At 47.1% G+C, this 24,372-nt stretch overlaps 2 protein-coding genes across 3 annotated transcripts; one reads left to right on the forward strand and one right to left on the reverse strand.

Moving 5' to 3' along the window:
* The first annotated feature begins 344 nt into the window (after positions 1 to 344).
* Positions 345 to 12,945, forward strand: ANKDD1A (ankyrin repeat and death domain containing 1A). Of its 2 annotated transcripts, none has more exons than XM_064721929.1 (15): positions 345 to 640; positions 3,010 to 3,113; positions 3,736 to 3,834; positions 4,408 to 4,506; positions 4,958 to 5,062; positions 5,299 to 5,397; positions 5,807 to 5,905; positions 7,044 to 7,142; positions 7,485 to 7,583; positions 7,803 to 7,901; positions 8,470 to 8,568; positions 9,836 to 9,931; positions 10,924 to 11,119; positions 11,834 to 11,965; positions 12,208 to 12,945. In XM_064721929.1, exons 1-15 carry the CDS (start codon positions 373 to 375, stop codon positions 12,267 to 12,269), a joined length of 1,755 nt encoding a protein of 584 aa, XP_064577999.1. In that variant the 5' UTR covers positions 345 to 372; the 3' UTR covers positions 12,270 to 12,945. The 2 variants fall into 2 exon arrangements, with proteins under 2 accessions (XP_064577999.1, XP_064578000.1); XM_064721930.1 differs by having other exon boundaries at positions 3,736 to 3,870; positions 12,208 to 12,419.
* A 214-nt stretch (positions 12,946 to 13,159) lies between these two features.
* Positions 13,160 to 24,079, reverse strand: SPG21 (SPG21 abhydrolase domain containing, maspardin). Its single transcript, XM_064721932.1, has 9 exons — positions 23,843 to 24,079; positions 20,831 to 20,924; positions 17,329 to 17,490; positions 16,470 to 16,550; positions 15,709 to 15,854; positions 15,155 to 15,263; positions 14,608 to 14,715; positions 14,105 to 14,245; positions 13,160 to 13,814 (listed from the first exon to the last, which is right to left on the reverse strand). The coding sequence occupies exons 1-9, from the start codon at positions 24,064 to 24,066 to the stop codon at positions 13,692 to 13,694; spliced, it is 1,188 nt and encodes a 395-aa protein (XP_064578002.1). The 5' UTR covers positions 24,067 to 24,079; the 3' UTR covers positions 13,160 to 13,691.
* Positions 24,080 to 24,372: the final 293 nt, after the last annotated feature.

Genomic DNA, 24,372 nt, shown 5'->3' on the forward strand with positions numbered 1-24,372 from the left:
GTTTCTTCCTTATCATACTATCAAAATGGAGAACAAAATAAAAGATAAAACCAGTCCAGATGCTGAAACTGGAGAATTCACTAAACTCTGAGGGAAAAGCCCTTTTGCCCCCTCCGGCACTTGCTGAGAGACGTGTGGTGACAAGAGCACCTCATTCCCAGGAAACATCAATACCTGAACCCTGCTTTCACGGGAAAACTAAAAGAATCCCTCGTATTTTCGACTGCTTAGAAATCTCTCTCCTCCCAAACTGCTCTGGAAACAGAATTAAATTAATTTTGAATTAAATTAATTTTAAATTAAACCACCCACCACCTCGAAGCAGCAGCACTCTGCAGAGGCGCACTGAGGTGAAGGGCGGCACTGGCCGAAATGGCGGCAGCTGGATGTCCCCGCTCCCCAAACGGCCCGAAAATACCGTGTTTTGCCGGGAAGTGGACTTGTTTTATGAGCTTTAGCTTTAAAGAGCAGCAAAAGAGCAGCTCGGCGGCGGCGAGGTGGCCTGCGAGGAGGCGGGGACGCGCCTGTCAGCCCGCTCTGAGGCGGCGGGGACGCGCCTCAGCCCGCCCTGAGGCGGCGGCGGCGGCGGGGCCGCTGTGTCGCGACATGGGGGACGACTTGGCATCGGAAGGCGACACCCGTGAGTGGGGCCGGGCCGGGGCTGCCCCAGCGGGGCGGGGGGGCAGCGCCGTGAGGGACGATTCGTGTTCGAGGGGCGGGCGGGAGCCGGCGGGGCTGAGGGGCAGAGCCGGGATGCCCTAAGATAGAACCGGACACCTGAAAATCCACAAGGAAACAAAGCAGGTGGTTAAACCTACCCGTGATTCAGGACTGCTGTTGTCCAAAAGCATCCTGCACCGCTGAGATGCTGCATGTAACTCTGGTACCCCGCACTTGGGGATTTTGGCCTCCTTGGTCCCTCGGTCCCACCCCAAGTTGTCTTTGTGTCCTGCAGCCCCAGGCAGGGCTCGGTGGATGGGTTTTGCACATTTCTTTGCACGTCTTTCTCCTCCTTTGCTGCTTTTCTATATCTCTTGCATAATAAACTGCCTGTGAGTTGGTGCATTGCATTGAGGGTAAATAATTTAAAATGTTTTCCACGCTGTTTATGACAACTGAATTCCTATTCAGTAAGCTGTGAAGTACCCTGGAATCTGAGCTTGATAGAGAAGGAACACTGCTAAATGTCCATTGAAATGTTGCTGCTGGACAGGTGCATGCCATGATGAGGAGTGCATTTACACTTACAGAGACACTGTGGATCTTAAGTAGAAAACTCAGATCATCAAGCTGTTACTCGTGTGTTGCTGAAAATAAATAAATTATGGCTTCTACAGCCTTAGTGATGCCAGATTTGTTATTGCATCTTCACAGCTATCCAAAGAATAAGGTGGTTTGACATTTCTTGAAAACGATGCTTTGTGTGACCATAAAATGTAAGAAAACATTTCTGTCACCTGGAGAGCAGGGTCAGCAGCATTTGCTTAATTGAAACATAGGATTTATTCCACTGAAGGGAGATAAGCATGTGCAAGGAGGTGGTATGTGTGTAGCCATTGGTGTTAATAATTAACAAAATCTCAGTGTTTTTCACAAGTTCTCTTGATATTTCCTCTCTAATGAAGGGTCCATGCAGGGTGAAATGCAATCCTGTTAACCCAGCTGACGAGGTGATAAGAGAGTCTTAATATACAGTGTAGGAAATCCTGTTTCTTGCAGAAATCAGTGTCCAAATCCTACTGCCTTCATTGTAGCAGCAGGTCCAGCACTCTTGAATACACACTCTCAGATGCCCATGTCTGGTGTTAAGTGGATAAACACACTGTTGAATAATCCTGTCTGGTGTTAAAATTTCTGTTATTTGTGTTTTTCTTGAGCTGAAGTTCTTTTGTTTGAAGGCGAGGGGAATGGAAACTGGAGGATGAGGTTATACCTCTGTTGCTCTGAGAGTCCATGGTAGGGATGGACCTTTCTTCTGTGCCCTCTGAAGGGATTAATTGTGCTATTCAGGCAGCAACTCTCCTGGTTTTCTCCCTCAGTGTGGTGGAATGGGAACAATAATATGTTTTGATGCCTTTTGTATGGCACGTGTTTAATATGCAGTTGATATGTTGGAACAAACTGAATTGTCATTGAGTCCCTCAAGCTGCAGCCTGAGTTCTGGAGAAGTGTAGAGGAGAGCAGACCCTCTAGGCCAACTCTCCAGTAGGATGTGACAGGCCAAGGGTCTGACTCAAGCACTTCTTGAAAGAATTCCCCAAAAGCACTAGGACAGAGATTGAGTCCAACACACACTGACACCAGCCTTGCCAAAAGCCTTCAGAGCCTCCCTGTCGGGCTGTGGCAGTCACAGCCTTGCTCTTGTTTCTTGGCAGGAAGGTTTATTTGATGAAGGAGAAGATTGCTGGGGCAAGGCCCAGCATGGGGAGTAAACACTCTTAAATTGTGCCTAACTGTGCAGGACAAGTAGTGCCAGTCATGGTAAATTATGTGCAGAGCTGCCATGGTTTATTAAGAGATGCAACACTAATCACAGGCCAGGCTGGCAGTTTTGTGCTGCTTGGCTGGTTCAGGTTGCCTGGAGGGGGAACCATGTGTAAAGGCCTCCTTGTAGAGCAGTGGCATGTAGGTGGAAGGGTGGAGGAAAGGGTCTGTGTCATCTCAGAGCCTTCACACTGATCAGAGGGTGCCCAGAGGATATGGACCTCATGGATCAAAAGGTTTTGCAGCTGGAGCAAATCCATGCAGAGAGACACTGAATTAGAAGAGAAGTGGGTAGGACTGGAAGAGCACTGGTGTGGCACAGGGAAGGAGAGGCAGTGGTAGGATATAAATCCAGCAAGCATGCCAACATCTGTAGGGCTGGGATTCTTGCTGGAAGAATCTTTCTGCAGTCATCCTTCCCTGAAGCCACGGGGCCGGTGAGATGAAGGGGAGGTTTGTTGGGGCATGCTGCTCCATGCCCCTTGCCAGCACTGTTGTAATGCTCACTCTCCTGCTCTGCTGCAGTGCTTCAGTCAGAGAAGGAGTTCCATGATGCAGCGAAGCGAAATGATACAGCCAGGATGGAGGAGCTCATCAGGAGAGGAGTTGACATCAAGGCCAAAAACAATGTAAGTCCTGGGTTTTTCCACCTCCAAGCTGCAGGAAGTGCTGAGGGTGTGTTTCAGATCTGCAGCTCCTTAATGCTACTCTTCTCATTAAGTGCTTAATTTGTCAAAGCTTTAAAATAAAACACCCAATGCCAAATAGGGCCTGTAACAAGCAAGCAGTTTTCACAACACACTGAGACCCCCAGAACTATCATCCTGGCCAACTGGAAAGCTGCAGTTACCAGATAGACATGATTGCCATGAAAGGCTCTGATTTTGCTGTCTCTGTACAGTAATACTGTGGGACAAACTCTGGTTTTGATGCACATCTTTCCTTGTTGACTCGTAGGTTCATGGAGATACAGAATTGCCCCCATCCCTAGTGTTTCAATCTGTCCATTTATGGTCAGCAACGTTCTTCACTCTGTGCTGTCATTACAGAACTGCAGCTCCTGAGCAGAAGGTGACTGACACCTGTCTGCTGACAGGAGAGCAGAGACAGAGGGCTGGCTCCAAAGAAACTCTGCACAGTGCAAGAAGTTCTGGCTCCATAGATGGCCAAGGCTATTGTGGCCTTCAGAAGGGCTGGTGGATGTCCACACTCTGCACACTCAGCCTTGCCTGCCTCTGTCCTTGCCTGCAGGCGGAGCGGAGTGCCCTGCACTGGGCTGCGGGCGCCGGGAGCGTGGATGCCGTGCGGCTGCTCCTGGATCACGACGCCCCTGTGGATGATGAGGACAGTGTACAGAGGCCACTCTCCCTTGCATGTGCTGCACACGTGTTTGGTGCTGGGGCAGTGCTGGGGACCGGGTGCTGGGCCAGCAGTTACACACTGCACCTTGGCCCTGGGTGGGTGGCACAGGGTGGCACGCTGCACCTGCTGAACAAGCCTTGTTGGCACGTGTCTGTGCTCTGTATTGTGGCCTTTTCCTTGCATGCACAGTGACTTGGAATAGGCTGGTAGAATCTGTGAAGTTTTCCATAGAGCATGGGGATGCTTGGCTTCTTCTGATTGTGTTGGTGGGGCTTGTGGGATGACAGTGACAGCCAAAAAGTTTTCTCTTCCCCATACAGCCAGGCTAATACACCTTTAAATAGGTATTAGCTGCCAAGAAGCAGGTCTCTGCTCAGCTGCTGTGAATATCTGTGACAGGAATAATAATATTTGGAGAAAGTGCAACTAAAAAAATATACTAGTGAGAAACAAATAGATTTGGAAAACTTCATTAAGCTAAGAGGACAGCTTCCCTCCAGGGTGGGGATGGGGATGGTGATGGCTGCAGTTTAACTGTAAGTATCTTTCTTTTTTGCCCAGTTTGGAATGAATGCTCTTCTCCTGTCTGCCTGGTTTGGCCACCTCCGTGTCCTGCAGATCCTTGTCAATGCTGGGGCCAAGATTAACCGTGTCAATAGGGTGAGGGTCTCCCCATGTGGATCCATCACAGCCCTAGACAGTGTTGGGGGACAGAGAGAGGTTTACCTGTGAGCTCAGTCATGTGTGACAGCATCTGCTCTGGGGACTGCCATCTGCACTCTGACTTATCCCTGAGGCAGGTGTAATAATTGGGGCTCTGGAGATGCACACAGCTTCCTCACCTCATGTTTGTGCAGTGCTGATGTGGAAGTGTTAGAAATGGGAAATGGTTTAGTGAATCAGCAGTCCTTGTATTCTAAAACAGACCTTGTCTAGGAAAAGGGGATTAATATTTCAGTCTTAACTTGCTGTCTGCAGCACAAGGAATTTTAGTCCTGGAGGTACAGGGAGGATGAAATGGGCCTTTGCTAACAGGAGCAGTTTGTCAAAAGAGACTGACTGTCCTGCAGTATTGGACTTGTTCAATGAGCAGACCTTGTCTCCTCTCCAGAATGGCAGGAACCTGCTTCACTGTGCAGCTCAGAGGGGACACATCCAGGTCATGGAGTTCATCATGGAGGACTTGGAGGACATGTGTGTGGATGAGACAGACAAGGTAGAAAGCCTTTTCACAGCTCTGTTTTATGAAGTCTAGTCTTGCTGTGCTGAGCTTAGCAGGAATATTGCCCTTGGTCTTGGGAAGAGAATCAGAGTCAGACTCCCAGAAGTCTTCCTGCAGAGTGAGCTTAGGGATGATGGGGATTCTGGCTCTGGTCAAGCTTCTTGCAGCAGATGATGTGCTCTTGTGCTTTCTGAGCCTTTTGGACTGTGTTTCTCTGTTTCCTCCCAAAGATGGACAGGACAGCGTTTCACCTGGCCGCAGAGCACGGGCAGCTGGAGGTGGTGGAGTTCCTCATTCGACTGGGTTGTTCTCACAGTGCCAAGGACAAGGTATGGGCTCAAAACCACGTGCAAGGGAGGTGAAGTCCAAGAATTAGGGGATGTGAAAACCAGGGAACAGAATCCCAGATAAGGCTCAGGCAGGTCATAGTTGTTACTATGGCTGTGGTGTGTCAGGGCTTTTCTTCCCTATCCATTTCAAGCCATTTTCTTGCCTAGTTCATGATTTCTCTCCAGGACTTTCCAGGCAAGATACACAGCAAGCCTGGTGGACCATGCTCCAGTTTGAGGTAGGAGGGATTCTTCCCTTGCTGCTGCAACTGTAGGATGATTGCTTCATATTCGTGCTACTGGTTACAACCTCCTTTTCAGCCACACTGGATATACTCTGTGCAAGGTTGTGGTATATGAACACTCAGTCCTGTGAGACATATGTTTATAAAGTAATGTTTACTTTCAGGAGGAAAATACAGCATTGCATTTAGCTGCTAAAAATGGACACCTCTCTGTGCTGGAGAAGATTATAGATGTCGGAGTGGACCTTGATGAAAAAAACTCAGTAAGTACACTTAAATTAAATCAAAACCACATCAGTTTTGCCCTTTTCCCCCCTAGAAATACTCTCCTGCCACAGTCATCAGGCTGAAAAGCCAGTATTGATGGGAGAGGTCTAGAAAATAGCTGATTTTATCTAAAGCCTGTGTGGGTAAAGGCAGGTCACACTTGCAGAGCATCAGTGAAAGGCAACATCCGTCTTGGACCAATTTCCGGCTTTAAAGTGTTGCCTTCTCTTCCTGCTGTATCTGCACACCTACCTTATCACTCCATTTAATCTCCCTTTCTCTCCCTGACCCTTGTACATTCAAGTGCCTAAATGGTTATTGAGTGTGTTTTAAACTAAACTTCACCATGCTTTGAAGTATTGACTTAGTCAGTGAACATATGGCCCTTCTGTTTGAGATCTCTCTTTTGACAGACCCGCTCTGGAAAATTATGTGGCTGGAACACAGTTAATGACTTAGATAGCAAATATTGGCTTAGTATCACTGTTATTTATTCCAGGGCACACTCCCAATTAAGTTTATCAGCATTTTTTTTTAGTCTTATTTGGTTACTGTCTTTGAAAAGTGTATTTGATTGTGATTAAGATCTGAAGGAAGGGGGAAGCCACCTTCTGTGGTAACTGGCAGCATTTGTCTACCCCCACATGAGCTGCCCTTTCTGCAAAGAGCAATAATAAAACCAGATGAAATCACTTAGGAATTCTGCTTGCTTGCTTCTGTTTTCTTGTAATGAAATGAGCTGCAACCCTTGGAAGGGAAAACCAGTGATAAAGGGTCACAGGTTTCAAGTTCTATCTCTGGGCTATTCCAGGAAAATGGTTTGTCTTTGCTGTCTGTGTAAACTCCTTTTTGGTTTATTGACGGGCTGGAGGGGAGGAAAGATGGTGGACACAATGTCTGTCTTGTGGCCCACAGCCAGTGACATTCAGAACAGAGCAGTACTCTGGTATGTCCAGGGCAGATAACTTTGTCCTCTATTTTTGTAACAATCAACTGGAGATCCCTGGCCCTCAGAGCTGGTACTGTAACATGTCATGGATTCAGAAGATGGGGTTGAGTCTGTGACTCATTCTGCTGCTCTGTCTCAGCCTTGTCTACAGAAATGCTGCTTGTGTCCTTTCTTGCCTTGTGCAGGAAGGACTCACGGCCCTGCACCTGGCTGCTGAGGGGGGACACAGCCACTGTGTGAAGCTGCTCGTGGAAGTGGGTGCTGATGTCAATGCCCAAACCCAGGTTAGCTCCATGGAGGTGATTCCATTCCCAAACCCTGCTTTGTGGATTTGTGCCCGCACCTGTGGCTTCCCAGGTCACCCGCTATAGACAGAGGTCGTGTGGAGCCCTGCATTCATAAATAGCCCAGGCAGTTTAGGGGAGGGTAAAATGGTTGTGTACTAAGAGGCAGGTGAAGCTCCCTGGGACTGGTTTGGCTGGAGACAATCTCCATGAATTTGTCAGTGCTGGGCCATGGCACTCTGGCAGGAGGGAGCAGGGAGCTCTTTGTGGGTAGTCTGTAACCACTGCAGCCTCTGGGAAGAATCCCTGAGTACCACTCCTCTCTTCTGCCTTGCCTCTCAGAAAAAGATGAACTGCCTTCATTATGCAGCACTGCATGGCTATGAGGAGATAGCCAGGATCCTCATGGATGCTGGAATCCACACGGATGCTCTCAATCATGTGAGTCCCTCTCAATGCTCTCACTACTGAAAATAAGGTAAAACCAGTTTGTGGAGCTGCTCAAGAGCACAAAACAACTCTGGAAGGACCAGTGCAGTATCCTTGTCAGCCCCCAGTGCAAACTGGCAGCTGGGATAGAACAGCACATGCTGGGCACTGCATGGTCCTTTCAGTGCTATGAGCCAAGCTCTCCCTAAGTGCAGGATCTTCTTTCCACAGCAAAATGCATCAGCAATGCACATTGCAGTCCTGCAGAACTTCCCAGCCATGGTGAAGCTCTTCATCAGCGCAGAGTGTGACCTTGACATTCCAGATAATGTAAGACTGCAGCTCCTGTTCTTTGTGTTTGAAATGTGAACCAGTTTCATGGGGGATTTTATCACCCTGGGGACAGGATTAAAGAGGAGTGCTTTAAAATGTGGAGGACCTGGAAGTGCAGCTTAGGAAATGTGAAACCTGTGAAATGATTCTAATTGTTGCAGTGAGGTAATCACTTGATGGTGTTCAACATGAGGGCAGTGCTGTGTCCCCTGCAACATTGCATAGTCAGGCTCTCTCATCCTTGCTGGAAGCAGGTAGGAGAAATTTCAAGATGGAATATATTCTGCAAAATGTTTAGAGGGCTGAGAATAGGAGGCAAGCCTGGAGGTAGCTGGTTGTCTCACCAAACTGTAATTTTCTGAATGAGGGGCTTTGTGTAGCTTGTTTTGTTTATTCATACTTGTAGAAGTGTTCTCTACTGATGATACCATAAAATTGACACATTTTATGTTCAGTTTTAGTGGTTTTCATTAAACACTCCCAAGCTCCTCCTGGTAGTGTTCTGCCCTTCCAGCCTCACACTTGTCCTTCTCTGAAGTGTAGTCCTTTCTCCCTCCCCCTGCAGAGGCAGCAGACCTCACTGCACATCGCTGCAGAGCACGGCAGGCAGGACATTGCTGAGATGATCCTCACTGCAGGAGTTAATCTGAAGCTGACAGACAAGGTAAAGGTCTCCATGAAGCAGGTTCTGTGGGGGTATGGAGGGAAAATATACATAGATGGTCTTTGCTAATGTTTTCCATAATTTTCAAGGCAGGCTATTAAAATTTATTAAAATTTAGGTATTTCCAGGGATAAGCCCTTAAAACACAGCTGAGTAGGTTCTTGTGGTGTGTTTTCCAGGAAATATGTGACTGGTTCTTAGACAGGTAGAAAATAGATAACACAATGAACAATGCTTTCTTTCTCAAAGTTGTTCTAGTTCCTTCTACTTGTACTATCATGAACAGTAATATCAAAGATTTCCTCAAGTAATGGTAAGTAATATACCTGAAAAATTACAGCACACATATTCTAATAGGTTGAAAGGATCTGTTTGGTATAGATCTGGCAGAGTTCTGGGGCTTTTGGCATCTAATAAAATCAGCAGAATGAATTTCAAGAGCCCTGAAAATGTAGCATGTGCCCAAAAATGCTGGAGGCCCTTGGGCAGGGATTAAAGTAGGGTTTGCCATTCGCAGTGGGTAAGAGCAAGTGCAGACCTGAAGGCACCTGGCTGAACTGGCCTTCAGCTGTGGTGAATGTTTGTCACCTTTCAGCACTCTGTGGAACTGCAGTGACAGCACAGGGGACACATTCACACTTTCCTGTATGAAATTGGGTTTCTGCTCACATCTGGGGCCAGAACTGTTCTTCCTGTTATGCCTGGTGCCTGGGCTGGCTCGCTTTCCTTCATGCAACTTTCAAACCTCGTTCTTTTCTGCCTTCTGATTTTAGATAGAAATACAAATCTCCCCTGCCCAATCCAAAATCATATTCATGAAAGGAACATAGCCACATTTTCATAGCCTCATCAGCCTGTGCTTCTCCTAAGAGACCATTTTTAATCATGTATATCTGGAGCCTGTAAAGTTAATGAGGTTGTATAAATCATTTTGGTTTCACGTGTCAGCAAACCTGCTGTGCAAAAGGCTGTAAAGTACCTTGGACTGCAGAGCTGAGCTGGTTCTCTGATGGTTGCTCTCATGTTGGTGGGTTGCAGCTTTTCCAGTTGGTGGGTGAAGCTTTTCCAGTGGCTCCTGCAAAACAGGCAGATCCCTTGTAGCACCAGAGGAGATGCTGCAGAGCCTGGAAAACCACTCCCCATGCCCTGAATGCAGGAGCTTGACAGCAGCTCACATCTGAAGTTCGCAGGTGGAGAACAGGTCATGGAGATTGTACCTCCTAAGGTGCAAAGTCTTTTCCAGCTCATTTTTCCTTTCTAATTTCAGCAAGGGAAAACATCTCTGGATGTTGCTGCCCGAGGCAATCACACCATCTTGGTGGACATGATTATCAAAGCTGATCGATTTTACAAATGGGAGAAGGTGAGCAGCTTACACAACAGCCCCTGTGCTTTCTCCTCTCCATTGACACTCCACATACCAGCTGTCAAAGAAAAAGAAATACAGGACATCCCGTGACCTCTATTTTCATCCCCTTAGTTAAGAAAAACAGAAGTCCTCACCATGCCAACAGCATTTACTAAAGGTTTTCCGTATTTAAAAAGGCCTCTGCTGTTAGAAATCCCAGGGGGCACTGCTGGGAATAGAGGTTTCCAAAAATTATTTAACAGCTGCTCCCAAAGGGATAGAATTAGTTCCTTTTCCCAGAAGGAGAAACTGAAGGACTTGAGTGAAAAAATGCTTGGCCTCAGGTCACCAAAATGGGATTTTGAGAGTTTTTCAGCAGTGGAAGGAGACAGCTCTTGCTGGATTCATACAACCAACTTCTCCCTCAAAGTGCAGCCTCTCAGCCCCAGTCTCCCCTCTGAAACCCTGCCCACCCCAAGCCTGTGCCCAAACCAAGCTGAGCAGAGTGAGCTGAAGGTACAGCCCAATGTCACATCCCTTGCATGTTCTTCAGAGTTTGGTTGTCCTCCCATGGCAGTGCTCCAGAGGGGGAAGCAAAGGAAGGAAAGGAGAGCAAGTGCCTGTGGCTCAGGTGCAGCTTCAGGGTCACGCTCAGTGGATCAGGCCCTTGCATTGGCTTCTGTGCAGCCCTAGAGAATGTCATGCAGCCTGGCATGTAAGCACTGTGAGCACAGCTGATGTTGCAGGGAAGCAGATTTAATTAAATGATTCCGCCCCAAACCCCAGATGAAAGGGAATGTAGAAATGCAAATTGTGATCCACATGGGCTTCCACAGCGAAGTGGCCATTAATGGTGTTTTAACCCTGATGAGCACAGAGTGAAATGAGAATTAAGGGAGTAAAACCACGAGCTGTGCCAGAAAGAGCTCGCAGGGACCACAGAGCTGAGGGTGTGGAGGCTGCAGCACCACAGGCACTGCTGCAGCACCCCTGTTCTGGCTCTGCAGGACAACCTGAACAGCGGCTCATGGGTGGCAAAGCACTTGACCTTTAAGCAGGATCACAGGCTGGAAACGCAGCACATCCGCTCAGTCATGTGGAGATTAGCCACTAAGTACCTCAAACCCGGGGAATGGAAGAAGCTGGCACATTACTGGAAATTCACCGATGACCACATTAGGGCCATTGAGCAACAATGGACAGGTATAAAAAAGCTTCCCAGGTATTTCCCTTTCTTTCCTTGGACTTTGTTTCTAGGAGATAAAGCTGCAGTAAGAGCAAAGCATGAAGAAAACCAGTTGGTTTATTTGAAGCAACCAAAAGATTAGGTTAAAAATTCTGGTTTTACTGAATGTGGAATTACCTACACACTGTAATTTGTCTAGGAATAAGGCATGCAAGCAGGGGAATTAGTGGTTCTTTGCTCACTCCTTGGGAGACATTTGGCAGGCCTGTGAGTTCTTGCTACAATTCTTGTTCTACAGAACAGAAGGAACTTGCTGGTTTTACTTTTTTCCTTGGAGTAGCAAGAAGGCAGTGAAGTGAATTCTTCAGAATTTAAGAAATACATTAGCAGAAGCAGGGCCTGAGGGTCAGAAACAGATCTCTGCTAATTCTGGCTGTTTCAAGAACTCTGTAGTTTGGATGATGTGAGCAAGGGGCCAAGCTGTGTTCTGAAGGCAGAAACTGTATTGCCATGAAAGGCTGTGCAACAAACCCAAGCTCAGCCATAGCCACTCCATTAAGTTCCACATAAATCCAGCAATCCCATCAGAAGCAGGAATTAAAACCATGCTTTACAGCCTCCTAGTAAAATCCAGAGTGGAGAGAGGGGTGTGCAAACCCACCAGGGCAGAAATCTGCTCTGGTCAGGGCCGTGCACTCTGAGTGTGGGATTTCATCTGTGCTTTGATCCAGGCACTAAAAGCTACAGGGAACACGGGCACAGAATGTTGCTGATCTGGCTCCATGGTGTGATCACTGCAGGAGAAAATCCAATCAAGGGACTGTACGAAGGCCTGGTGGGGATTGGGAGAAGAGATTTAGCAGGTAATACTTTTGTCTTCCTTCGAATAATGCACACTGAGCATTATTTGAATTAATTTACCCAAATTCTGTGCTTAGACAAATACACAGAGGAAAACTTCAGTGAAGCCAACTCACAGGAGCTGAAAGCACCTGCTCTGCCCCCTTGCTTCCATTACATGCAATCTCTTTCTCTCAGGTTTGATAAATGAACAGATCCTGCCATGGCTTTATTGTTCTGTGCAGCAGATCATTCTCTCTTACAGAAAGCATCAGGAAAAAAGCAAATGCAGACTCCACCTCTCCACGGAAATGCACAGCAATGTAACACCAGGAGCATCCTCAGCTGGTCTCAGGATGAGAGAGAGAATCACTTCTCTGCTGCTGAGAGAAGGCAGATGCAACCTAAGGGCTTCTTGTCACAAACTGCTGGCACTGCTGCACCCTTCTGGACAGGAAATGACAAGGGTACAACAAATGCTCATGGTCAAAAACGCCTCCTCACAGAAGGGAGATTTTTATCAGCAATTTCAAACGGTCTGGGCACTGTAATGGGTTTGGTGAACAAGCCTTACTTGCCATACTGCATCAGGAAATATTACAGTTCTACTGTAACTTGTCTGCAGCACAGTTTTGTATATAAATTTTCAATTGTCAAGTTTTTAAGTGAATGGGGGCAAAGGCTTTGTTCTCAGGAATGTTCTTTACATACCTTATTTGTGGGGGTGTCTCATGTCTTAGGCATGTCCATACATTCCCACCATAAGAGGAGAACTTCAGCAAAATCAAAGCCACTCTTTGGTCCTTTTGGAACCTGAGGGGTTGTGATCTTTAATGCTTTGACTCTTCACAAAAAGTTTGAGAGGAATGTTAACATGTGCTGTTTATAAATGTACATTAACATGTTTTCATTTGTCATGTAATTCTTCATACTCATTTTTTTACAGCATCTCAAGGGGAAAATAATGTCTGTATTTCAATAAATCTAGATTTTACCCTTTAAAGTTGCAAGTTTTATCTTGTCATCTTTATTAAAAAAACACTACAGCATTTTTTCTTAGAGCTAAACCAGTACAAGCTTATAGTTAAAGCTTGAGAGGAATTCAAGCAGGTGGTGGTGGTGGTTTTCTTAATTTCCAGAGGTGGTTGTAGAGGCAAACCAGGACTGCAGTGAGCTCAGCTGCTGTTTTCTTGGAAGTCACAACAAGAGACACTTGCTGAACGTGAAGTTTTATTGAAAATCATTTTTATGCAGCAAGAAAGTTAAAAATTCAAATGCTTTATTTCAAATAGAAACAAACTAACTTACAACACAATGTACGAAGCACATAAGTGATGGCAATATTGACACTTAAACATCTTTTAAATCAAATATTCAACAAAAATATAGGTCAGCTTATAAGTACACAATCTGCATGTGGTAATATATACAGCCAAGTGAAAAATATAAAAAGAAATACCGTTCTGCTTAAGAACATGATACAGTGAAGACTTTGGTAGAAAAAATGTCTTTTATTTTTAAAAGTGTAGTCTTCTAAGATGCTTCCTTGAATCCAAAGACTAAAAATGAAACAGATCTATCCCATTACACTGCTGGAGGCTGCTGTCCACGGGTAGTTCACCGACTGTTGCTCCTGTTGGAATCACACAGTGATAATCGGCCGACACAAGGAAAGGCAGAGTGGGAACAGCTGATTGTACACAGGAAGATCACCAAGCCAATGCCTCTGTTCCACTGGCACTGCCAAGCCTACTGCTCCTCGTGCTCGTTGCTGCTGTGAAGGCTGATCTTCTGCACTTCCAGCTCCTCTGCACTGACCATGGAGGGATCAATGGCTGCGTACCGGGTGCCGTGGAACTGCAGCAAATGGATCTGTTGGGCACGGGAATAACACAGAGACAGGTGTAGGAGCACAGTGTTTGGTAAAATAGAAACATTCCTTCTGAGAAACTTCTGTGAGGGTGAAAGCACGGCTCTGGAGTACAGGAGTTCAGAGACAGAAAACCCCCAAAGCTGGCCCAGCATGGACACAGCTGCTCCCAGCCCTGCCCTTTGGTGCCACAGCACAGAGCACACAGGGAAGTTAAGTAACAAAAGCTCAACAGGAGTTTCCTTCTGCTGCTGTGGCTAAACACGTTCATAGATTGAATTCAGGAACTCACTTGAATGTACAAGTTGACCTCAGCACTCCTGCAGAGGTAGGGGAAGTTGCCTCCTGTTTTGAGGTGAGCTCTTCTGGCATTAGGGTAAAGCTTATACATTTCCTCTTTTGCTTCCGTCGAAAGCGCGCTTTGGTCAAACACCTGTGGAACAGGTCCCAGCAGTGAGTTCTGAACCTCAGATTGTGTTGTTACATCACATTGGCTGCATGCTGCTCCTAGAGGAGACCCTCAGCTTCTTTGTGGAATGGTGTTAATGAAACAAAACAAGCAAACCCAGGCACTGACAGCTAGCAAGCCAATACTGTAATACTGAAACATATGGCACAGAATATCTAATTCATAACGCAGCACAGAAAAGTCACAGCGTTGCCCAGTCAGCAGAAGGCTTCCCTAAACAGGAAGTTACATGCTGCAAATGCTTGCTAAGTTGCTGACTGAATAGTGTGGCTGTACCTGCCAAAGGGAGGAAAGAGTGTTTAACTAAAAAACTGAGATTCACTTACATCCATAATGGTTACAGGGATGTCTCGGATTTTGTGAGGTTCTACGTAGGAGTTCTGGCAGTTGAGGGTGAGTCTTGAGGCCAGCTCGCTCTGGCCCAGGCTCTCCAGCTTGCAGGAGAGAGAAACACTGATTAACAACATATTTCACTGCAGGAAGTTAATGCAATATTAATAATACAGCCAAGGAGAAGATAGTTTTAAAGGGATGAAGGTTGTAATTCCAATTTAGTATTACTCTGCAGGAGACAAATGCCTAAACCACATTCCATGAGTTGTTCCTGTCTCCAGAGTGTGGCCTACAGATCTATCCCAGCATTTTCTCCTTTTCCACCTCAGTTCCTTAACTCCTCTTGATTGACACAAATAAACAGCACTAAGGTAGAGGGTCAGTGAATCAGCTGAACTGCTGGGGCTGTGACAGTCAACACTGCTAAAGATCCACTTCCCACTCCTCCCTCCTGGGCCATGAATGAAGAAAGCAGCAGAAATATCTCCAACCTCCCCCTCAGTAACTGCAGTGACACCACAGCCAGCAGAGCACACCTACCCTGTCCACCATGAAATCAATCCCATCAGCCATCTCAGGATCTAGAGGACCAGATGCAAAATTCCCAAGGACAATTTTTTTCAGCATAAAAGCAGGCATCAGCCAAAAGCTAAAACAGAAATAAGATGGAAACGATATCTTCAAGCACGAAGGACTCAACATCAAGATGCTGTATTGTAAATGCTTTCCTTCCTTGCACAGACTTTGTGTTTTAACTTCAAATTAAATCCTTGAAGAAACTTCTAGTTACATGACAAAAAACATGATGAACAACATTATTCTTGCTCTAAATGGTTTTGTTAGACAACAGGCAGAGTTCTTAAATCTGGCCACACATCCACAGAGGATCACAGAACAATTTGTCTAATTCCACACTCTCAATTGTTAACATTTCCATTCTCCTTGTGGTGTGCTTTTAAAAGTCACAAGTATTCCATCCCACACCTCCCTCCCCAGGCTGGAATCAGGTTAGACACATATCCAACTAATCAATGTGACATTTCACTGCAAAAAAATTAATGCCATGAGTCTGCTTGCTTGTCTGTCTGCTTTACCTGTTTGCTGTCCATGTCTGATTGAAAATAGAAGTGTCACTAAAGGCATTACACAAGATCAGAGATTGGACTCTGGGAGATTTGTGTGTGTATTCAGCAAACTTCTGAGCCAGAAAGCCTCCCAGAGAAGCGCCAAAAAGGTGAACCTAATGCAAGGAAAATAAACCAAAACCAAACAGATGATGAAATTTGACCTCTTGAGCAGAGTGTTTCATTACAAAAATAGGTCATTCAAGTTTACCTTGTCCTCATAACCCATTTTTTGAAAGAATCACTGTTCCATTCATTTCCTGGTTTTATGTGCAATATAAATGTGATAAATACTAACAAAAGGAAATGTTTCCCAAAGACTCACAGTGCTAATTTCTTTGTGTTTATATCAAGCTTAAGAAAAAACCCAAATATTTCACTTTGTTCTCCATAGCTATTCCAGCCCAACAGACTCGACTGTGGTGTTCTGTACTATGTGAGTTAGGAAGGATAACTTCCACAGGATCTCACAAAAAATGAAGTTAACCCATACAATTTAATAGGCCTGGAACAGAGTTGAATTTAGGCCAAGTATTAAAATTTGGCCTAAATTTTAGGGCATTCACCTTCAAAAATAAACTAGTTTCAAATGTGAAATTGCAACACAGCCTCTTTATTTATAGGCTGTATTTTTGTATCCTATTTTTTGTACTGGCTCTTAAATGAGACTGTTTCAAACATCAGGTTTTTATTGCAGCAATTTGTCCACTGCCTTGTCTCGGAGCACTCACTTTATCCAGCTGAAGGTGGTCTAAGAGTTTCCTGAATCCATCACAGAACTCAAGGTGATCCCAGTACACTGGATACTGCAACTAAAATAGCACAAAGTTAGAAAAAACTGAGATCAATCTGCTTCCAAGTTGTACCAGCTCTGACATTAAAGGTTTCAGGACAGTGCTGTGCCTCTCCCATGTTAGGAAGTTCCTCTTCAAGGTCCCCAGAGCCCGAGGGTGCCAACACCTCCCCCTCAGTTACACAAAAACACACAAAGTGCCACTGAGCAGAGTTTGCTGGGGAAAGTGCAGCATTGCCTCACTGGGATCAGTGGCAGGGGAGGCTGGAGTGGCTCTTCAGTGATTTTGCAGCATGTAACAGATCCTGAACTGCTGCAAAAGACAGTGGTACTCCTAAAGCCAGGCTGTTTAATATACTGTGCAAATCAACATTCAGCTCAGGAGCTGAGAAGCCCCAGAAGAGCAGGCTGGTAGGATTTAAGGAGTGAATCTGCAGCTATTATATAGTCTAAGAACCATGTTATCCACATTCCCAAAGGAAAACATGGAAACCCTGAACTAACTCATGTGCTTGCCTCAGGGCTAACAAAGATGTAGTGGGAGGCAAAAAGTACTGGTGTCCAGGACACACAAGGAGAAAAGTAGGCAGAGAAGTCAACAAGGTTTTGGTAAATGCTGCTGTGGACATACAGCAGATTCCAGCCTGGATCCATATGCTAACTACTCTGTAGTGCAACTTAGCACAAAGTTTTTTGGTGGATTCCCTAAGTCAAAATGAAGAAGTTCATTATGCAACCTCTAATCAGAGCAACAAGCACAAGTACAGCACCTTTGACACAGGACTGAGAATACTCACAGCAATAACTCTGTAGCCCCATCCAGTCAGTGCCAGAATTTGCTGGAAAAACACATCTGCAGTCCCACTCACAGGAGGGAGAAATATGAGAGGGCAGCGAATGCTCCTTGGCCCTGCATCATACAGTGACCAGACTTTGCTGTCATCATCATCCACTATAATCTGGAGAGAGAGGCACAGAGGGGAGGAGAAACACAACACAAGTGAGGTTCTTCAGCCACCTTCCAGGATGGCTTCTAGAAATTTCCAACTTCTAGTAAATGTTATAATACTCAAGACCTTCTTTTACTCTTCACAACAGCTTTCAGGCTGTTTTCTAACTGGAATGACAATGTGGATACAGCTGGAACAGAACTGTGGCCACACACCATCAGACAGAATATTTTGTGCATGGTGACATAAGCTGGAAAATGAACTGCACCTCAGGAAAGGAGCCACGTGCTCAGGAGAGCACCAGGAGGTCAGCTCAGGGTACCAAGAGCAGCAGCTGGAGGCTGCAAGAGCCAGCACTGCCCCAGGGACAGCTTTTTAAACAACCATTGATATCTGCATCCACAGACAGGAGATGTTACAGGTCTGGAACCACACAGGGCTGTGGAATTAAGCAGCTAGCACCACAAATTATTGATCTGGAACACTCAGAGCTGCCTGCCAGAAACAGAGACACACACAGCTCCCAGGGCAGCACTGCAGGGCTGACCTGGAGGGGAAAATGCTTCCATCACCTGGCAGCATCTCAGGAGCTTCTGGACTGCCCAGGACACAGGGCTGGCTGAGGGAGAGTACTCACACTCATTAAGGTGCTATCCTTAATGAGCAGCTCCACATACAGTACCACAAGTCCTAGCAAAATTAGTGCCTTCAGAAGTGTTAAGAATTGGGTCTTCTTTTCTAGCAGCACCAAAGCCTGACTTGTTTTGACAAGGCCTGTTCTACCAGAAACTGCTTTCTATACCCTAGATGTTCTTTCAACTCCACAACCCAGAAGAAGCTACATCTTGTACCAGATCAAGAGGCACAAACCTCTGGAGAAAGCCTGAGTTAAGCAACCAGAATGTATCTCCTCTATATCAAGATTTTATAGCTTTTTGAACAGTAATATACAAGCACAATTTGCTTTTCCAACCCAGCAGTTAAGCCTCTCAGCAATCAGAGGAGAACAGTGTATCACAAATCAGATTTGCTTGACTAACAAATCTGCTCCTAATAAAGCCAGTATTTCAGGCTCTGGGAGCATGTGAGGGATCACATGGTAACGTTGTTTCCTAAAGTCTTTATAAAAACAGACACATTGCATACCAGAGCCTCCAGACCACTGAAACCATTTAAACATAAACCTTGTACAAAAGCCCTCCCAATCCCCACCACAACAACTCCTTACACAGCCCCTGGGCTCCAGGCCTTGCTGTTCTCAGCTGTAATTCCATCAGCAATGCTGGATCCATTCTGGGTGCCTGCTACCAGGTTTACCTTTAGGAGTGTTTCCAAAGGCACACCACAGTCTTTGAAAAAACAACACCAAAGTTAGCTCATGCCAGGAGAGCCGAGGCAGACAGACAGTGCTTCTTTCCTTGAGCCCAGACAGTGAATCAATGGTTTAAGCACTTGCTCTGGTTGATTTCTGGACAGTTTAACCCCAGCTCCTGAGCTGTGTAGGCAGCAGTGTGGTTAACTCCTGACTTGGGAGGTCAGAACCTTTTCCTTGTTCTGGTTGATGAATCAAGATCAGCTACAGTTCACACAGAAGGTAAAACCTGCACTGCCTCAAAACAAAGAGCAGAACTTTTCAGCAGGGCCAGGGAGTCACTTGATGAAAACTTTCAGGAAGGACTCAGATAAGAGTAAGTGGTGTATGCAAATAGAGGCACACAGGCAAAGCAGATTAGGTTAAAATAATGTTATTTTCTCTGCTGTACTTCGTATATCTGACCAGAGCAGGAAAGAAGATGGAGCTGTGCATTTCCTGTGCCTGTCAGGAGAAACATCTCAGCATATTCTCAAGCAAACTGCTCTGGCTCTGCCTCTTTAGGTTGATCTGACAGCAGTTACCAAGGCTGGTCATTCCCTCCTCTGTGCTGCACATGCTTTGCACTTCTGAGGGGATAGTGCAGGCAAATGCATTAGACTGCTTCAGAGACTAATTACATTTTCAAATTGAGCTTTTTTAAAATTCTTTCTCCAATAACCAGGACTAGTTTGTTTATTTCTTCATACCCCACATTCAGCCCTGTGGCATCATTTGCCTTCTGAGGAGACAGCAGCACTCAGGAGGGTAAGGCATTCCCGAGGCTGAAGGTCAGCAGGTCACCATCAGCTTCAGCTTACACACATCCCCAGTTATGAAACCCTGAGCACTGGCAGCAGCTGAGGGCTGCAGCAGAACCATGTTTCCTTGGAATTAAACTTCCAGCTCCTTCCATTCACCACCTTGCATCCCACCAAGCAGAGCCCCAGAGCACCCACACATCTTTGTGCTGGCCCTGGCTTTGGTGCCCCAGTGAGGCTCTGCCTGAGGGCAACCACAGAGCACGTGGGGCCAGCAGCAATGCACCTTTCTCATCTGCAGGACACAAACTGGCAAAAATGAATGAGAATCCTGCAGCCTTTCCCTAGAGGTGCTTCTGCAGCCCACACAGTCATGGAGGCAAGGGAACCACACCAAAGTCAGCTTAGCCCAAAATCAAACCATAACACACCTGAGGCCAGACAGGAGACAGAGCCACAGCAGTGCCTGTGCCACAGCAGCAGGGTGCCAAGGCAGGGCTGTCCCTCTGTCTGGCACAGTGTGGGGTGCTGCAGGTCACTCTGTGACCACAGCCCTGCAAGCTGAAGGCACACAGGGCTTGAGTGGGTCAGCAGTTACACACTGCACTGCATGCCCTCTGCCACCAGCATGTAGAGAGCAGAACTTGGAGCCCTGCACACCTCAAACACTCTCCTGGGGCTCAGGGAAAGGCAGTGGGGAAATCCAAGCAAGAGGAGAAAGCGGTTGGGCAGTGTGACTAAGCAGAAGAAACTGTCTGGGCTTTCCCCCGTGGTTAAGGACATTGCCTGACTGCTGGGGAGGTGCCCTTGGACATGGCTCTGGCCTGAGGACAATGGGCAGGAACAGAGGGGTGGCTCTGGCAGCCCAGTGCCCCAGGCAGCTCTGAGAGGCCACACAGGTGATGCCCAGCACACAGCACTGCCTTGGAGCCCCCTCCTCAGCAGGGCTGGCACTGGGATGGCACTGGGATGGCACAGCCATGGCTCAGGTACCACGGCCATGGCTCACAGCTGAGAGTCTGCTCCCCAGCACAGGCAGAAGTGACCTCCAAGAAGTGACCTCCAAGCAGCATGTGAAGATGCAGGCTGTGCTTTCATGCACTCACATGACATGTGGGACAACAGTTCAGGAGATAAAGCAGCTCAGTAGCACAGCCACAACTGCTCTGCATTAGCCACACTGACTCTCTCCCCCTCAAACACGAGAGGAGATATTTCACCCACTAGATGTACATACCTTTTTAAGAGGAACTGTGCTTCTGAACCAGTTATAGTCAGGAGAGACTTTAATCTCTCCCATGATGTTTAGAAAAAACTCAGTTTGGGTCAGCCTGCAAAAGAGAGAGAATGAGAAATCAATAGCACAGTTTCAGCATGGGCAGCTCAAAAGCTGTGCTGTGTAAATAAAGCAGTGCAGGCTGATTTGCTCTGATCAGTTGATGGCACTACCTCTGACTCACACCAAGTTCACTTTTGCTCAGTTTTCATCAAAGCATGCAATTATTCTCCCAAGAGGCAGTCACCTGACTGCCTTACTGCACCACCTAATTATGAAATGATGATGCTTCTATAGCAGCATTCCCGTGTGACAGCTGCAGAGAAATTCAATTGTGTTGCAGGCTCTAAGTGCCTTCGAAACCTAAAGCATCTTCTTGGTTTCTTTTAAATTGATAAGGCACTCCAAGTTTATAGCTAATAAATATTCATACAATTCACTCAGGAATTCACACCACAGACATTATTTCATGAACCTACTCAGCAGTCAGGTCACGTTTTTCCATCTGAGTATAACTGACCCAAACGAGTCCCAAAGCACATCAGGAACATCACCTGATCCGAGGCTTAATTTACAGAAAATCCTTGAAATTTTAATTCTATCCACACAGAAGCAGGCTCTTGTCAGGAGTTACCAATGAAGAAATCCTTGAAGCACACCAATTAATACAGCACAAATTGATTCTGAGTTGGATCCACACAGGAATGCCACTAACTCACTCCCCAGCCAGAATGTCCAAGCATACATAATGAGTATCTTATAATACTCCATTAATTAGTAATAAACACTGAGGTAGCTCCAAGATTTAACTGTTTGGGTTTTTTTTTTAAAGCAGCAAGAGACCATTAGCTTCCATTTATACAACAAATGGCATCAAACACTTCTGAAGTTTGCAGACTCAATAGCTTCACCCTGAAAGCCAGCTGCCTGGGGAGATTATTTTCATGCATTCACACACAGCACTGAGCATAGAAAAACAAAGAAACTTTTGCTCTTGTTACTTAACAGTTGCCAAGTCTAAATCAATAGGTTTTGTTTCTTAATTCTTCATAAAATAAGACTTTGTTGTGTTCTGTGAGTCACTGCAATTCATTTGTCCCTGCAGGAGAGCTGCTGGTGGACAGCTTAACCAGTTTATGGGGTTACAGCTGGATTAACAGGGAGCTACAATTTCCTCATCTTTCAGTCTTCATTTGCCATCTTCCAAGAGCAGAAAACATGAATTTTAAAAGGGAAAGTACTTTCTAAATTGCAAACACACACCTTCCACAGAGCACCTGCTACACCTCCCATGTTCAAAGGCTTGAGGTGGGATGTTCAGCTGTGGCTGCTGTTTAAATTCTGTGTGGTTTCCCTCTGGTGCTTGCACCAACTGTTCTGCTCTCTATCAAAGTCTGGCAGCAGGTGAAATTACAGCTAGGGTAAAAAGTATCTGTTCAAGAACCTGCAAAGCAGAGCAGGTGCAAGGACGCTCTCCTGGGCTGGGGTCTGCAGTCGCTGGAGCAAGGAAATCACGGCTCACACTAATTCCTTCCCATAACCACACATCAATGGCTGCCTAAAAGCTCTTTGGCAAACAACAGAGTGACAAAACTGTGGCAGACAAATGACAGGAAATGCCTTAAAACACACATTATCTTGGACTGTTACACTGGCAGGGCCGAGAAGCAGAAGTCACAGTCAGGGCCCTGCAGGGACACAGAGGCACCAGAGAGGAGACTTCCTGCTGCTCACTCTGCTTGCCAAGAGGGTTGGCAACCTCCTCCTGCTGCGATCACCCCTCTGCTCCTGCCATCTCAGTCCCTCAGCACCCCAAAGCTAACTGCTGGGGCTGGGAGCACAGAGCTGTGCCATGGTAAGGAAAAGGCACCGTGCAGGTGGACTTTGTGCTGGCCCTGCACCTTGGCTGGCACCACAGCGACTTCAGAGTCCACCTGAAACCCAAATCTTGAACTTGCCAGTTCACCTGTTACCACTCATGGAAGGGAGCCATTGGTCACCAACACCTGGGCTGATTGCCACCAGCTTTCTTCTGAAGGAGCATCTGTGATTGCCACTCCTAAGGGCTGCCTTTCTTTCCAGGCAACAGGAAACTTGCATTAGAAACAGCCCTCTTACTGAAATGTTTGGGTTTTTTTTTTTTCTCCTTCGCACAGAAATGCAGCATTAACTTTGTACACACAAATACATTAACAACAACTGCATGTGCTTTCCAGCCACAGAGAAGCTGAACCATGAACTCAAAACAGAGATTCAGCTACTGAAGGTAACTCAGACCACAAAGAACCTGATGCTGGTCATGAGCAGCCTCTAAACACCCAAGTTTCATTTTTAGTAAAACCAAACAACATGGGGAACTTCAACCTTTTAAAAACAACTCCTCTGGAAGAATCTTGGATGTGCTCAGAGCACTTGGTAATAGTCTGTGAGCTATTCCACTTCACTAATGACATCCTCCATTCATTATTGATTTTAAAAGACAATGAGAAAGAAGATTTATGGGTAACTGGGATGTGGCAGCAGCACCTTCCCCTGTCCCCCACACCGCTCCCACCAGTCCTGCCCCAGCTGCTCCCTGCTCCTTCCCCTCCTCACCCACCCTGGGCTCACAGCTCTGCAGGGAGAAGGGACAAACCCCAAACGCTCAGCTCGGGCTTTCCCTCTGCAGCACCGGCCGAGGCAGCCCCTTCCCCTGAGAGACCCAGGGGGCTCTGGGCTCGCGGCCCGGCCCTCTCCCTTCCCTCCCTCAGGGGCAGAACGACCCCGCTCCCGAGCCCAGAACATCCCCGCCCCGCACGGTGCCCCGTGCCCACCGGGCTGGCGCTGTCCCGAGGGGGCAGAGCCTGTCCCAAGGGGAGCGGAGCCCGCCCCGCTCGCCTCAGCGCCCCCTCCCCGGTACGGGGCGCTGAGATCAGGGGCAGGCCCGTCTCCACAGCGAGACCCCCGCCGTTCCCATCGCTGCTGGGCGCTCACCGGCTGGCAAGTTCCGGGGAGAGGAGCAGGACCGGGACCGGGAGCACCGGGGCCTCTGCCGCTCTGCCCCTCCCGCCCCGCGCGCCCAGCCGGGGGCACCCGCCGGCCGCCACTTCCGGGTGCTGCGCCGTGCCGCCCACGTGACCCGGGGCGGGGCGCGGGAGGGGCGGAAACAGCGCCGCCGCCATCGCTACCGAGGCGGAAGTGAGTGAGACGGGCGCCATTGCTACTGAGGCGGAAGTCACGTGCCCGCTGTGATAATTAATGTGATAATTTGCGGTGGAAGGGACTTTTTAAGACTCGTTTTGTTCCACCCCGCCACAGTCAGGGGCTGCTAGATCACGTTGCTCCAAGCCCCGTCTAATCTGGCCTTGAACACTTCCCCCAGGGATGGGCCGCAGCTTCTCGGGCAATTTATTCGCTGCAGGGCAGCTCAGGTTAATTGAGGAGAGCGACAGGTGATACTGAGTCATTCCTCTAATGAGCAGGTGGAGTCAATTAGCCCCGTTTAATTGGTGTGTCATAAATAG

This window comes from Zonotrichia leucophrys, chromosome 10 (assembly GCF_028769735.1).
Source record: "Zonotrichia leucophrys gambelii isolate GWCS_2022_RI chromosome 10, RI_Zleu_2.0, whole genome shotgun sequence".
Taxonomy (NCBI): Eukaryota; Metazoa; Chordata; class Aves; order Passeriformes; family Passerellidae; genus Zonotrichia; species Zonotrichia leucophrys.

What these genes read in the sequence shown, in the direction of transcription:
- ANKDD1A (XM_064721930.1), top strand. Translation starts at nt 373, where the DNA reads ATGGCGGCAGCTGGATGTCCCCGCTCCCCAAACGGCCCGAAAATACCG. An exon ending in GGCATCGGAAGGCGACACCC is followed by an intron (nt 641 to 3,009) that starts GTGAGTGGGGCC and finishes GCTCTGCTGCAG; the next exon opens with TGCTTCAGTCAGAGAAGGAG. An exon ending in ACCTTGATGAAAAAAACTCA is followed by an intron (nt 5,906 to 7,043) that starts GTAAGTACACTT and finishes TGCCTTGTGCAG; the next exon opens with GAAGGACTCACGGCCCTGCA.
- SPG21 (XM_064721932.1), bottom strand. Translation starts at nt 24,066, where the DNA reads ATGGCGCCCGTCTCACTCACTTCCGCCTCGGTAGCGATGGCGGCGGCG. An exon ending in ACCACCTTCAGCTGGATAAA is followed by an intron (nt 15,855 to 16,469) that starts GTGAGTGCTCCG and finishes TCCTTGCATTAG; the next exon opens with GTTCACCTTTTTGGCGCTTC. An exon ending in AGGTCAACTTGTACATTCAA is followed by an intron (nt 13,815 to 14,104) that starts GTGAGTTCCTGA and finishes CGTGCCCAACAG; the next exon opens with ATCCATTTGCTGCAGTTCCA.